Below are 13,981 nucleotides of genomic sequence, written 5' to 3'. Positions count from 1 at the left end.
AGGGCTCTCTGGGAATAAGAAAAGGAGTACTTGTGTCACCTTAGAAACTAACAGATTTATTTAAGCATAAGCTTTCATGAGCTACAGCTCACTTCATCAGATGCATGCAGTGGAAAATACAGTGGGGAGATTTATATACACAAAGAACATGAAACAATGGGTGTTACCATACACACTGTAACAAGAGTGATCAGGTATAGTAACACCCATTGTTTCATGTTCTGTGTGTATATAAAATCTCCCCACTGTATTTTCCACTGCTTGCATCCGATGAAGTGAGCTGTAGCTAATGAAAGCTTATGCTCAAATAAATTTGTTAGTCTCTAAGGTGCCACAAGTACTCCTTTTCTTTTTGCAGATAGACTAACACGGCTGCTTCTCTGGGAATGTTACTGTTTGGGGTTGTGAATTATCTATGCTTTTCAAAGCAGTATTTACTCCCATTTAGATCAATGGAGCTACTCCTTACAGTAGTATCAGGTCTGGAAATCAAGGGTTGTGATCCATTAATATAGAACGGTTAGCACAGAAGGGTGAAGAGATCTGGATTTTCTCTTGATTGTCCCTGCTTTATATAAGGGGGCAGGTGAGGATCAGGAGCAAAACTATATTGGGCTGGAGTTAGAGGTAAGAATAAGCAAATCTGAACTGAACTGATGTGATTTACATTTTAGAGTCACTGGCTTAGACTCACTGAGGTTCTTCGAGACTCAGACTCACACCAATCTCCTGTCATGTAATTTAACCATCACCTCTAAATTAGGCCTAGTGAGTCCATGTTGGTGTGTCTTATACATCAAAGAGCTGGAAGATGGGTCTGCAGCAGGAAGATACAAGTTTTTATAAGATATGGGTTGTGAACCACTGCCACATACACCACTGTCCTCAAGACACATCACATCGCTCCAGGAAAGCTGATCTATATCTCTTGAGCTAAAGGAGACTTCCCTGTGCTGTAGTAGGGTGACATAGCTTATATTCCTTGGATCAGCCACTACAGTGAGACATGATCACACACTAAGGCAGTGTGTTAAGAAAGCCTGGGCCCATAAGCACCTCTTGACACCAATGACTCCAATAGGAGCAGCAGCTGCCCCCAAGAGGCGTTATAAGAGGAACACCAGTATAGACCCGTCGGGTTGCCATCTCTGAAACACATTGGCTTCCCCACCCAACACCACCACTACCAAAAAGGGTCCCAGTGCCAACCCTGGCTAATGGTTACTGAAACGTGCTAGAGAACCATTGTACACGCACGCACACCATAACACTAAGTTTATTTTTATGTTTAACTGTCCCAAGTAGAAAAAAAAATTAAATCTTTTCACTAGCAGCTGCAGCAGTAAGAAAACCTGCAAGGCCGGTTAAAAACCGGCCACATGGCAACCCAAGGGTAGCCAACAGACAATGTTCCTTCAGCTGCGCGATGACTGGAATGCTTCAGCCAGCCGCTCTGAAATCTCGTCCCTGAGTGGTGCTGGGACTGCCAAGCCCTTGATGCACAATGTTTGCTTGTGCTCCTTCCCAGGTGAGTGCCAGCTGCATGCCGGCGGTGGGGTGGGCAACGACAGCGATGATGAAGATGATCTCATGGATGGCGCCAAAGCTGAGCACTATACTAGGGTGAGCATTTACCTCTGTGGACATGCCATGCCTCATTCTACGGGCTTCGGTGTGGACTGTGCTCTTCCCTGCTCTGGGCTTTCTTAGCTGCGGGGGCTTTCTCTGCAGGGGTTTCTGTTGCTTTGGTTTTCTGATACAAACCTATCTTCCCATGTCACCAATATAAATGCTGTAAAGAAAATGCTGGACACCCGCCCTCAGGAAATCAGGCCCCTTTGTGATGTCAAACTCCCAGAAATTGATGCTCCCAAAATCACTATCCCATTTTGACCAGGTTTCCTTTCCCCTGATTAATATGAGCATCCTGATTCTCTGAGTGACACACTGTGACGGGTTGGGGGGGCCCCGTCCAGTGCAGGATGAGTGCACCCTATCCCTCAAACTGCCTTCTGCCTCTAGGCAGGGAGGCCTAACATTTTAAGTCTACCGACTGGCTCTTTGCTATAGGGCAGTGGGGCCTAGCGGCCAGAGTCAATGACAATATCCTGACTCCCAGGGCAGTGGGGCTTAGCGGCCAGAGTCAATACCCATAGCCTGACCCCCAGGGCAGTTAGATTTAGTGGCCAGAGTCAACAGGGTTGGGCCGCCTCCCAGAGGGGTGGCAGCCAGGGTAGGGAGACCCGGGCCCTCCACCAGCTCCACCGGGTCTCAACCCAGGCCCCTGGTAGTGTGCAAGTGAGCTCGCCACATAGAGGGGATTCGCCAGAACCACGCTGACTGCTGTAGGGACAATGGCTAGTCCCTCCCGGGACTACTTCCTATCATGACTTCTGCAGTCCTGACCTAGATATCTTCAGGGTCTCTGGGCTCCTCTGGTTGCACCAATCCCAGAGGCTCTGACTTGCAAGTGGCGTCCTCAGGTACCTGGCTGTCTGCCTGAGTCTCGGTGTCACTGGCTCCCGCAGTCTGGGGCTTCCAATGCTCCCGGGCTGGAGCCTGCAGCATATGTCCATCTTCTCTGGCGACTAGACCAGACTGACGGGGGCTGCTCCCTCTTATACTGGTGCTACACTGTGAGCATGCCCAGTTTGGACATGGGGTATGGCTTCCTCAGCCCGCAGTGAGGAGTTAACTTTTCCCCGTCCAGTGCGGGGTGAGTGCACCCGTCACACACACCAACCACCTTTTTCTAAATAGGAAGGAACAGTGTGGCTTAGAGGGCAGAGCACTAGACTGAGACCTGGGTTCTAGTCCTAGCCTGCTGGGTGACCTGCTGCAAGTCACTTTGGCCCTCTGTGCCTCATTTTCCCTCTTTGTAAAATGGGGATAATAATATTGACCCTCCTTTATACAGCCCTTTTAAGATGAAAAGCCGGAAGTGCGAGCTAGGTATTGTTAAATAGATTCTAAACATCACATTTCATTTTCTATAGGTCAGCCTCTTAGCCAGCTTTAGTACCACATCCATTTGTTAAATCATTGGCATTATCTGGGGAGATAATTGTTTCTTTCAGTTGGTCTCCTGGAAATGAAGTCACTTCATTTCAATCTAACCTGTTAAAGATACACGCTATCCTTCCCCAGAACTATGTCTGCACTATGGCCTTTACAGTGGCATGGCTGTACCCGCTGCAGCTAGGCCACTGTAAGGTCTCCTATGTAGCCATTCTATGCCTGTGGGAGAGAGCTCTTTTATCAGCATAATTAACAGCCCCCTCCACAAGCAGTAGTAGCCGTGTCAGCGGCAGAGCATTTCCCTCCAACATAGCGCTGTTCATACCGGCGCTTCTGTGGGTGAAACTTCTGTCGGTCGGGGGGGAGGCTTCACACCCCGATGGACAGAAGTTTTACTGACAAAAACGCTAGTGTAGACATAGTCTTAGTTTGGTGAAGGATCTCTTTAGGGGGCATAAGCATCAGACAATGAAGTGTAAAATTCCACACAGGCCAAATAAATTAGATCTAATTGCAAGAGGCATTTTAAGGAGCGGAGGTGGCAGTGCCTTCTAGCTGTGGCTATCTCTGAATGATCCCCTGGCTGAAAAAGGGGATGCATGTTTGAGGATTCCACAGCAGCTGTTGGAATTCTCTGTGAAATTTGAGCCAAACTCACTTCCCCATAAGTCCTCAATGAACCTCCAGTTGAGTTTCTCCTCAACAGCCCAGAATACCATGGTCTTGACCGAAAGATCATTGAATTCTTAGGGAGTCTTTCCATTCACTTCAAAGCACACTGCAATAGACCTTGCTCATCTGATCCACACCAATATTGGATATCATTCCCATTCTCATTTACACACCTACTCTTTAAATACGAAGAAATGTGATCCACGTTCTGCCCTCCACTACCCAGACAGCTCCACTAACATGTCAGCAGGGTTGCATGGCAGAAAGAGAGAGCAACATTCGATCCATAAATACAATTACTGGCAAACCAGTAATGTCAGATCTGTAGCCAGTAGAGAAGAAAAGACACAACCAGAAACGTAGGCAGAAATAGATCGTTATGGGCTGAAAGAGTCATCAGACCCCTTTTTAAAGACCAGTTGTGTTTACACTGAATTTTTCTTTTTCCATTTTCTATGCTTTCTAAGATGCGCAAGACAAAGCGCCTGCTGTCTGTTCATCCCTTTGATTTTGAACTGGACTCAGAATATTCTGCTCAATCACGCCGTCAATCTTTGCAGCTTTCTCAAACTCCGGTCAACCAGGATGGCCACCAGGTATGGGGAGGTGGTTGGGGACTGCTGTTCTCTCATTCCTTGCTCCCTTCCTTTCTTGTCTTCCACTGTCCAGCTGCTTGGAGTTTCCAAGGGTATGATGTTGATTAGCTTTTCCCCCTTGCTATTTTTTCTGCCACATACACCTTACTCCTGATGGCTATGAATCAGAATGAGGATAGTGAATTGGAGTGAGGACTGGTGAGCTAGGATGGCAGGAGATTTGGAAAAGATTGTGTCCTCTGGTCTCATTTTCTTCTGGATTTAATTACTTGTTTTTAAATTGGCCCCTGCAGGAATCGGATAAGTCTCTGTTTCTTTGTAAACCCACATGAACATGGGCTCGGTTCATTTCTAGCCTCAACGGTAAGGGATAAAGATGGCTTCTTGTGGTTCGAGCCAGCTGCTCTTGCTAGAGATGGAGAGCAAGGCAGGCTGGAAATTGTAGTCCTTGTATCCACAATTGTAATACTGGGTTCTGTCGAAGTCAGCTGAGGAAAGGAGTGGGAAATATGAAGACTCTTTTCTCCCTGTTCTGTGGGAAACCTGAAGGGAGCTGAGGTGCTTCTCTAAGTAGGAGGGGTATGTAAACAACCCACATCTGTTTTCTCTGTAATTTTGTTCCTGTGTTTACGCTGACGCAGGCCCCTCTGGGGAGGAGCTGAGGCCATCTAAAAAGACTGATCCATAAAGACAGGCAAAGCTGTTCTTATTGTTTGCAAAACTCCTGGGGCCTGCTTCTCCTAATTGGCTTGGCCTGTCACAGCAAGCCACATGGAGACTGACCTTCTGAAAAAGAGAGTGAATTGTATGGGTAGCGGAAGATTTGCCAAAGCTGAAAACCAACAATTTTGCATAATTATTGCATAACAGTTGTGCAGAAGAGTGCAAAACCAGCTTCATAATACGTCCATACTTCTTCCAAACAGTGGCTGTTACCTGCCATTGCAAACTGAGAGACATTAGTACAGTAGAACCTCAGAGTTAGGAACACCAGAGTTACAAACAGACCAGTCAACCACACACCTCATTTGGAACGAGAAGTATGCATCCAGGCAGCAGCAGAGACCAAAAAAAAAGAAAAAGCAAATACAGTGCAAAACTGTTTAAACATAAACTACTAAAAAATAAAGGGAAAGCAGCATTTTTCTTCTGCATAGAAAAGTTTCAAAGCTGTACTAAGTCAATGTTCAGTTGTAAACTTTTGAAAGAACAACCGTAATGTTTTGCTCAGAGTTATGAACGTTCCAGAGTTACGAACAACCTCTGTTCGTGGGGGGGTCCCTAATTCTGAGCTTCTACTGTACCTACATTGAACAACACACCCAATGACTGTGAAAGTCACACCTCGACATAGCATGTACAACATAAGAGATTCTTCTTCCTTCCCCAGACCTGAAGAAGAGCTCTGCATAGCTCTAACGGTTTATCTCCCACCAATAGAAGTTGGTCCAATAAAAGATATTACCTCACCCACCTTGTCCTATCATAAAAGATCCATATATTCTACTTGATGCACAAAAAAGCAGCGTCTCTTGCTTGATGTCCAAAAGGCAGACAGAGTTTTTCTGAAATGTTCCGAACTGACTTGAATACAGGCTAGTGTTGTGCAAACCTCAAAAGTAGAGAGTATTGGTTCAATTTATACAAGACCCCAGATGTTTGGTTGCTGATCTTAGCCTTAATTCACACCGTGCAGACTTCATGGAGTTGCAGGACTGGATAATCCATTCTTGCTTCTGGTTAAGTCAGAAATACTGAGTTGCCTTTTTCTTTTTTTCCTGCTATCTCATCACTTAAAACCCATCTCCTGGGTAGAACCAGGAAGTGCTGAGAAATGTAACTAACTTTTTATTTGAGAAGTCAGCCAAACCTTGGAGTTTTCAAACTCCAAAATAAGTTTCATAAAGCTTTTGGGGCAAACCATGTAGGTTGGTTCTAGCCTGTCTTTGTGAAGGACACGGTGCTTGTAGCCTATGAGAAAATGATCTCTCTTTAAGAACCATTTGAATATAATCAGGGTTTTGGGAGCCACATTATTGTTTATTCAGTAAAAGGACTTGACATTTTAAAAACATAGACACATGGGCTGAGATTTTTAAGGCTTCTTAGGGGATTGTGATGCCCAATTCCAATTAAAACTAATGGCATTGGGGTATACTAATTCCTTAGGTAAGCATTTCAAATCCCACCCACTTTTAGGTCTTGGTTCAGGAATTGGAACTAGAAAGTTGATCCACTAATTCACTGGTGGGGAAAAAATAAGCTGCAAATATTTTGCTTGAAAGTGGGTTATGGGGAAAGGGAACACAGTGCTCATTTATAGGTAATGACCCATGTCCTCTCTTCTCAGTCATTCCCGGATTTCCCTGATGCTGGAGAGGACACCTCCCGGAAGGAGACAATGATTGCTGAAGCAGACCTGGCTGCAGTGTTCCACCAGATCCTTCAGGAGCAGGGACAACCTATGACCCCACCGGAGCAGGAGTTTAGCACCGAGGTCCGGCTGACAGTGAACTCACGAAGGAAGAGCCTGGAAAGGAATCCCAAACCTGGTAGGCTACACTGACCAGTGTCCTGTCCCATGTGAGGAAAAGCAGCTGGGCCAGCAGTTCTAACAGAATGGAAATGTTAATGGTTCCAGGCTCTTAAAAGAATAACTAAACTACTAAAACACAGAGAGCCTGACTTTCAGGTGCATAACCATCCATCTGATTTGCACATGCAAATCAGCTTATGCAGCTAGCTGGTCATTTGGGCATAAGCAACCAATCATCTTGACTTCAAAGCAAGGAATGCCACCTACCGAATCACCAGCCTCACTCCCTGCAGCACTCTGCCCTGTGCTAGGAGATCTCTCAGGCCTACCTTGCTTAGCGTGTCAGATGAAATTGAAAGCCAAAGTAGCCTTGCTTCAGGCCTCAGCGCAGCCACATTTTAACTTGCTCAGCCAGATTCCCATCTGGTGTAAATCATCCTAGTTCTAATGAAGTCAGTGGAGCACTGCTGATCTACATCAGATGAGGATTTGGCCACCGTGGCAGAGCCGTGGCTCAGGTGCGTATGGCATGATGACAGCTTATGTCCTCATTTTCAAGTTGTGCGTTTAAAGTGTACTGTCATGCTTAAATCTGTTTGGGGAGATTTTCCTGGCTCCGGAGCCTGGTGCAATCAAACCCTCTCCTGAGGGGGATCAGGAGTTTATGGATACTATAAGTACTCTAAAAAGAAAAGGAGTACTTGTGGCACCTTAGAGACTAACAAATTTATTAGAGCATAAGCTTTTGTGAGCTACAGCTCACTTCATCAGATGCATTTGGTGGAAAATACAGAGGGGAGATTGATATATACACACAGAGAACATGAAACAATGGGTTTATCATACACACTGTAAGGAGAGTGATCACTTAAGATAAGCCATCAGCAGCAGCGGGGGGGGAAAGGAGGAAGACCTTTCATGATGACAAGCAAGGTAGGCTATTTCCAGCAGTTAACAAGAATATCTGAGGAACAGAGGGGGGTAAGGTGGGGGGGAGAAATAACATGGGGAAATAGTTTTACTTTGTGTAATGACTCATCCATTCCCAGTCTCTATTCAAGCCTAAGTTAATTGTATCCAGTTCGCAAATTAATTCCAATTCAGCAGTCTCTCGTTGGAGTCTGTTTTTGAAGTTTTTTTGTTGAAGGATAGCCACTCTTAGGTCTGTAATCGAGTGACCAGAGAGATTGAAGTGTTCTCCAACTGGTTTTTGAATGTTATAATTCTTGACGTCTGATTTGTGTCCATTCATTCTTTTATGTAGAGACTGTCCAGTTTGACCAATGTACATGGCAGAGGGGCATTGCTGGCACATGATGGCATATATCACATTGGTAGATGTGCAGGTGAACAAGCCTCTGATAGTGTGGCTGATGTGATTAGGCCCTATGATGGTATCCCCTGAATAGATATGTGGACAGAGTTGGCAAAGGGCTTTGTTGTAAGGATAGGTTCCTGGGTTAGTGGTTCTGTTGTGTGGTGTGTGGTTGCTGGTGAGTATTTGCTTCAGATTGGGGGGCTGTCTGTAAGCAAGGACTGGCCTGTCTCCCAAGATCTGTGAGAGTGATGGGTCGTCCTTCAGGATAGGTTGTAGATCCTTGATGATGCGTTGGAGAGGTTTTAGTTGGGGGCTGAAGGTGATGGCTAGTGGCGTTCTGTTATTTTCTTTGTTGGGCCTGTTCTATAGTAGGTGACTTCTGGGTACTCTTCTGGCTCTGTCAATCTGTTTCTTCACTTCAGCAAGTGGGTATTGTAGTTGTAGGAATGCATGATAGAGATCTTGTAGGTGTTTGTCTCTGTCTGAGGGGTTGGAGCAAATGCGGTTATATCGTAGAGCTTGGCTGTAGACAATGGATCGTGTGATATGATCTGGATGAAAGCTAGAGGCATGTAGATAGGAATAGCGGTCAGTAGGTTTCCGATATAGGGTGGTGTTTATGTGACCATCGCTTATTAGCACCGTAGTGTCCAGGAAGTGGATCTCTTGTGTGGACTGATCCAGGCTGAGGTTGATGGTGGGATGGAAATTGTTCAAATCATGGGGAATTCCTCAAGGGCTTCTTTTCCATGGGTCCAGATGATGAAAATGTCATCAATGCAGCGCAAGTAGAGTAGGGGCATTAGGAGACGAGAGCTGAGGAAGCGTTGTTCTAAGTCAGCCATAAAAATGTTGGCATACTGTGGGGCCATCGCAGTGCCGCTGATTTGAAGGTATACATTGTCCCCAAATGTGAAATAGTTATGGGTGAGGACAAAGTCACAAAGTTCAGCCACTAGGTTTGCCGTGACATTATCGGGGATACTGTTCCTGACGGCTTGTAGTCCATCTTTGTGTGGAATGTTGGTGTAGAGGGCTTCTACCTGCTGGAAATAGCCTACCTTGCTTGTCACCATGAAAGGTCTTCCTCCTTTTCCCCCCCTGCTGCTGGTGATGGCTTATCTTAAGTGATCACTCTCCTTACAGTGTGTATGATAAAACCCATTGTTTCATGTTCTTTGTGTGTATATATCAATCTCCCCTCTGTATTTTCCACCAAATGCATCCGATGAAGTGAGCTGTAGCTCACGAAAGCTTATGCTCTAATAAATTTGTTAGTCTCTAAGGTGCCACAAGTACTCCTTTTCTTTTTGCAAATACAGACTAACATGGCTGCTACTCTGAAACCTATAAGTACTCTAACGAATGAGATTAAAGAAAACAAATTCTTCTTTCACTAATGTGCTTTCTCCTACCAGGGTAACAAAGCAAAATGTGCATGGTGCATAGCTTAAACATGGGCTGTCCTAAAATATAATCTTCCATGTGTTTTTAATGTATTGGCTGGATTTATTAACACCCAGGTAACTGTGACCACTGAGATTAGCCGAGCTAGAGGTAAATAAAATGGAGGTACTATATAGAATAAAAATAACACTCTGGAACTGACTTTAAAAGCATTTAAAAAGGCTTTTATTCATTTCTCCCAGGTTTGAGGCCTGATCCAAAGTGCACTGAAATCAATGGAAAAATTCCCTTTAACTTCATGGGTTTTCAGATTAGGTTTTCTGAGCTCAGCTCCCAAGACTAGTGAAAATGTAGACTCTTTATTGTCTGGTAGGTGAAGTCCTTGATCTGCCCACGGCTGTGGTTATTCACACTTCCCTGCACTGCCCGACATCTTGTTCTGGAGAGGTCACTTGTGGGGAATCATTCCAGTCTTTGGTCTTGGTACTGAGCCTGCCAGCAACGGTGCCAGTTGGGCAAGTGGGTCTTGGGATGTGGACCTGTCTCCACCAGGAACCAGGCTGAGACCACCAATGAATGTTACATACATGAGGGAAGTAGCTGCTAGATAGAGCTCAGTCAGCAGCTACCTGGGCTGGATTTGAACCCATGAATATAGCAGTGAAAAGTTCCCTAGACCATTGTCAAGCCGCTAAATAGTCCAGCTGCCTCCCTGAAGTCCTATAAGATGCTTTTCACTGTGAGATAATACTTTCCCCCATAAAGCACCTTTTGTGTGAAGGTTTCTTAATTAAGTCTTGCAAAAACCCTAAGTGGGACGATTCCTAGTTTAACTGACTGGAAAGCAGAGGCACAGAGCGGTACTGTACATACACATAGCAAGAGACGGTTCTTGTGTGCTCTGATCATTAGACCACGCTCCATCCAATGTGGCATAGAAACTGTAATGTCAATCCTGTTTGTTCTGAGCACTCGAATTATTTTAAACTGGGTTTCAAGCCCCACTGATGTAGCTGCTCTCTTAAATGTTACCTCTGGATAACAGCCCCCCAGTAGCTCTGATGAAACAGTTGTCTTTCCATGCCTACGTGATGCAGTTCACTGAAAGTAAGGGATTTCTGACACACGCCTTGAATGAGCTCAGGGGCTTTATATCTAAGCGTTTTGTAGCTTCCTCTTTGCTGGTGTGAAAAGCCCTCTAACTTTGTTACCAAGCTTGGTGTGTAGAGTATAAGACATTATGAGTATTCTCGCAGAGGATGCATTTGCTTTTTCTTTGAATAAGCTATTGCTGTTAGAGTATCCACTGCTACAGTTTGGAAAGGGAAGAACTTGTCAGCTCTTCTAATGAGGCATCACAGTATGATTTATTTAGCAGGCGTGTGAGCGTCTGGTCTGAGGGACTGATACAAAGTCAACTGAAGTCACTGGTGTTCTGTAAAGCTATTTAGTGCTTTTTCCTAATATTGTTACTGTTTCCTTTTTCACCTCTCCTCACCCATCCTTCTGTGGGCTTTTCCTGAAACCTAAGATGATAATCCCTGCCCTGAGCCTCCAGTGACTCGAACCCGTTCTGTCCCCAAAGGCAGCCCATGGAACGAGCGGCACCTACCCCAGTACTCGGCCGATATGGACACCTCCGATGAGGATGTAAAGGGAGCCCAGAAGATACCTGTATACCAGCCCCATCACGTGAAACGCCGAAACAGAGCCTCCTCTCAGGAGAATATAAACCACTCTGGAAATCAGGTAACAAAGGGATTTTAAACCATTCCCAGTAATTTGTATGAGCTGTTCCGTGGCTGAGACTCTGCAACCTAAGTCACCTTTGAAAAAGAATGGTTGAGGCAGATGGGTCTCATAAATGGTGGCTCTGGTACAGTGAAATAATAAAATTCTCCAGAGCTGGACTAGCTGCTCTGATGGATGGTGAGAGGGAAGAGAGAGCACACTGTATGCAATCAAGAAAGCAACTCCAACTGCCTATAAAACCAAGGGATCAGTCCAGCAGCCCAGGGACACTCCAGCCACACCCACCGATCCCACTCACAAGCCCTATGCTAGGGGCCAAGAACGGTGTGGCCTGGAGTAGATATACCAGAGAGTCCACCACTGCAGAGAGAATCCCCAGGAGACTGGCTAAGTTGGTTTTGCAGCCCCTTTGCATTGCCAGAGTAGTGAAAGGAGCTGCACCTTTGGCTATGACTACACTACCACGGTAAATCGACCTATGCTACGCAACTCCAGCTACGTGAATAACATAGCTGGAGTCAACGTACCTACGGTCTAGTTATCCTGGGGTCTACACTGCGGGGGAGGGGGGGTCAATAGGAAAAAATCTCCCCGTCGACTTACCTTACTCTTCTCATCAGGGGTAGAGTACAGGGGTCAACTGGAGAGTAATCTGCAGTTGATTTGACAGGTCCTTACTAGACTTGCTAAATCAACTGCCAGTGGATCGAACTCGGAGCGTCAATCCTGGCTCTAGTGTAGACCTGCCCAGAGTCTAGGATCTGTCTCTTAAGATATTTTCCCGGTACCATTTTATGGCTGGCTGGCACCTAACTATTCATATCCCATGCCACATTGTGGGCCACGTTCTGCTCTCAGATCCAGAAGGGAAGTGGGTTGATTCCATTGTGGGTTGCACCAGTGTAACCAGGTGTGGTTCTGGAAGTGCACATTTAAAGCCTATCAATGCTCCTGAGTTATGTGCCTGGGCGGAGAGAGACCAGGCCCTTCTATCTCTGTCCTCTTCTTTACACGGAACATCGCTGGGCCTATCATCGTTTCCCCACTCCGTCCTATTCACCGCCACGTTTTTCAGTTCAGCAAGAAGAGGAAATGGAGTTCTGCTTCACGCTCCATTTAGCTGTAATAAAAAGCCCAGCCTGTTCCATTTAGTCTATAAGCTGCCTGTAGTTTCCTATGCACCTGAAAAAGGCTTTACTCACATGAATGGATCAGTGCTTTAGGAGCCAATGAAGCCTTGGAGTGGAATAGCTGCTCACTTTCTTGATCCTCTTCTTTTGTCGCTCTTGGAGTGTTCCAATGGCAGTTGGAAACAGTCACTCTGACTCATCTCAGACCTTTGATCAGTGATCCCAAGGGGAAAAGCTGCAAATGTTGCTTATTTTAGGGTGGAGGGAAGGAAGTTAGATATTTTTTCCCCCCTGTATTGAAGGTTTTAAACAGATTACAAAACTGCAGATTGATTTAGCAGAAAACCTTGCTCATCTGCTAAACAAAAGCACACGGTGGTGCTTGAACAAGCAAACATAAAGTTAACATACAGGCCAATTTCTAAGCTACATTTACAAGAAGTGAATGTGTCTGGGTTCTTTGCACATCCTAAAGACCAGCTGCATTCAGTGGGAGTCTAGGGGTGAGCAACAAATGTGCACTCTGACCCAAGGAGCATGAAAGCTGAGGCGTACATGTTGAAAGCTAGTTTTAAACAAGACTGTGCTTTCCCTCCTCTTCCTAAATTCCTTCAATGCATATTGTAATTAGTAACTTTTCTTCATTTTACATTACATGATAAAACATGAACTGGATATATGTATCCACATGCAATGAACACAGTACATTACCATGGGCAAGTAGGGCCAAATTCCGCTTTCGTATACAGCCACGCTGGCTTATTGACTTCAAAACAATACTTGGATCAGTGTGACAGTTTGTTGAAAAAGGACAGATTTAAACCTAAAAGAGAAAAAACACACATTTACTACAAAATAGCTTTTCTGGAAATGACTAGAAAATGTAAATTATAATAATTCCTAGCTCTTCTCTAGCACTTTTCATCAGCAGAGCTCAAAACAGCTTTGGAAAAAGAGGGCAGGATCCTGATCCCCATTTTACATATGGGAAACTGAGGCACAGAGGGACTTGCCCAAAGGGTCACCCAGCAGGCCAGTGGCAAAACTGGGAATAGCACCCAGGTGTCCTGAGTTCCAGCCACATGATTTATTTACTAGGCCACACTGCTTCCCCATAACAAAGCAGATTCTGGGGTCCAACACACAGCATCAGTTTTTAGGTATGCTGGTCAAGAATCTTTGACAAAACTTGCAATTTTGGCAAATGTCTTCATAAAAATGACTACAAATTTCAATGGGAAAAAAGATCTAATAATTTCAGCAACCATTTTCAAAGAAATTACATCCTGTTTTTCAACCAGCTCTACTCTTAGGGAAAAAATTACCTGCTTGAATACACCTTTCTGGTTTTTAGAGGAAGAATTGTTCAACCAAATATTATTTTCAGGCCAAAAAGCCTCTGAGGGAAAATGGGGAACAACCACTTTTCATACTGGAGAACAAATGGGCTGTCCTGAAAAAGCAGTAAGATGGTATCACAAAGCTCACCCGGGATCACCCCTGATAAAGCTCTCCAGAGCAGCCTTTAAGCCAGAGGAGTCAAACTTGTCTG

At 45.1% G+C, this 13,981-nt stretch overlaps 1 protein-coding gene across 11 annotated transcripts in view; it reads left to right on the top strand.

Moving 5' to 3' along the window:
• The window catches only part of MLPH (melanophilin), an 87,252-nt gene that overhangs the window by 37,317 nt on the left and 35,954 nt on the right, over positions 1-13,981 (top strand). For 4 of the 11 annotated variants that reach the window (XM_038422189.2, XM_038422188.2, XM_038422182.2 and 1 more), the window contains 4 exons: positions 1,529-1,623; positions 4,158-4,286; positions 6,637-6,838; positions 11,133-11,296. In XM_038422189.2, the coding sequence (XP_038278117.1) occupies positions 1,529-1,623; positions 4,158-4,286; positions 6,637-6,838; positions 11,133-11,296 (590 nt within the window). Of the gene's footprint in view, positions 1-1,528; positions 1,624-4,157; positions 4,287-6,636; positions 6,839-11,078; positions 11,297-13,981 lie in introns of all 11 variants that reach the window. The other 7 variants (XM_043505733.1, XM_043505731.1, XM_043505729.1 and 4 more) reach the window with 3 other exon arrangements.

This window comes from Dermochelys coriacea, chromosome 11 (assembly GCF_009764565.3).
Source record: "Dermochelys coriacea isolate rDerCor1 chromosome 11, rDerCor1.pri.v4, whole genome shotgun sequence".
Taxonomy (NCBI): domain Eukaryota; kingdom Metazoa; phylum Chordata; order Testudines; family Dermochelyidae; genus Dermochelys; species Dermochelys coriacea.
The sequence above is the reverse complement of the archived record's forward strand: the minus strand, read 5'-3'. Positions and strand labels throughout refer to the sequence as shown.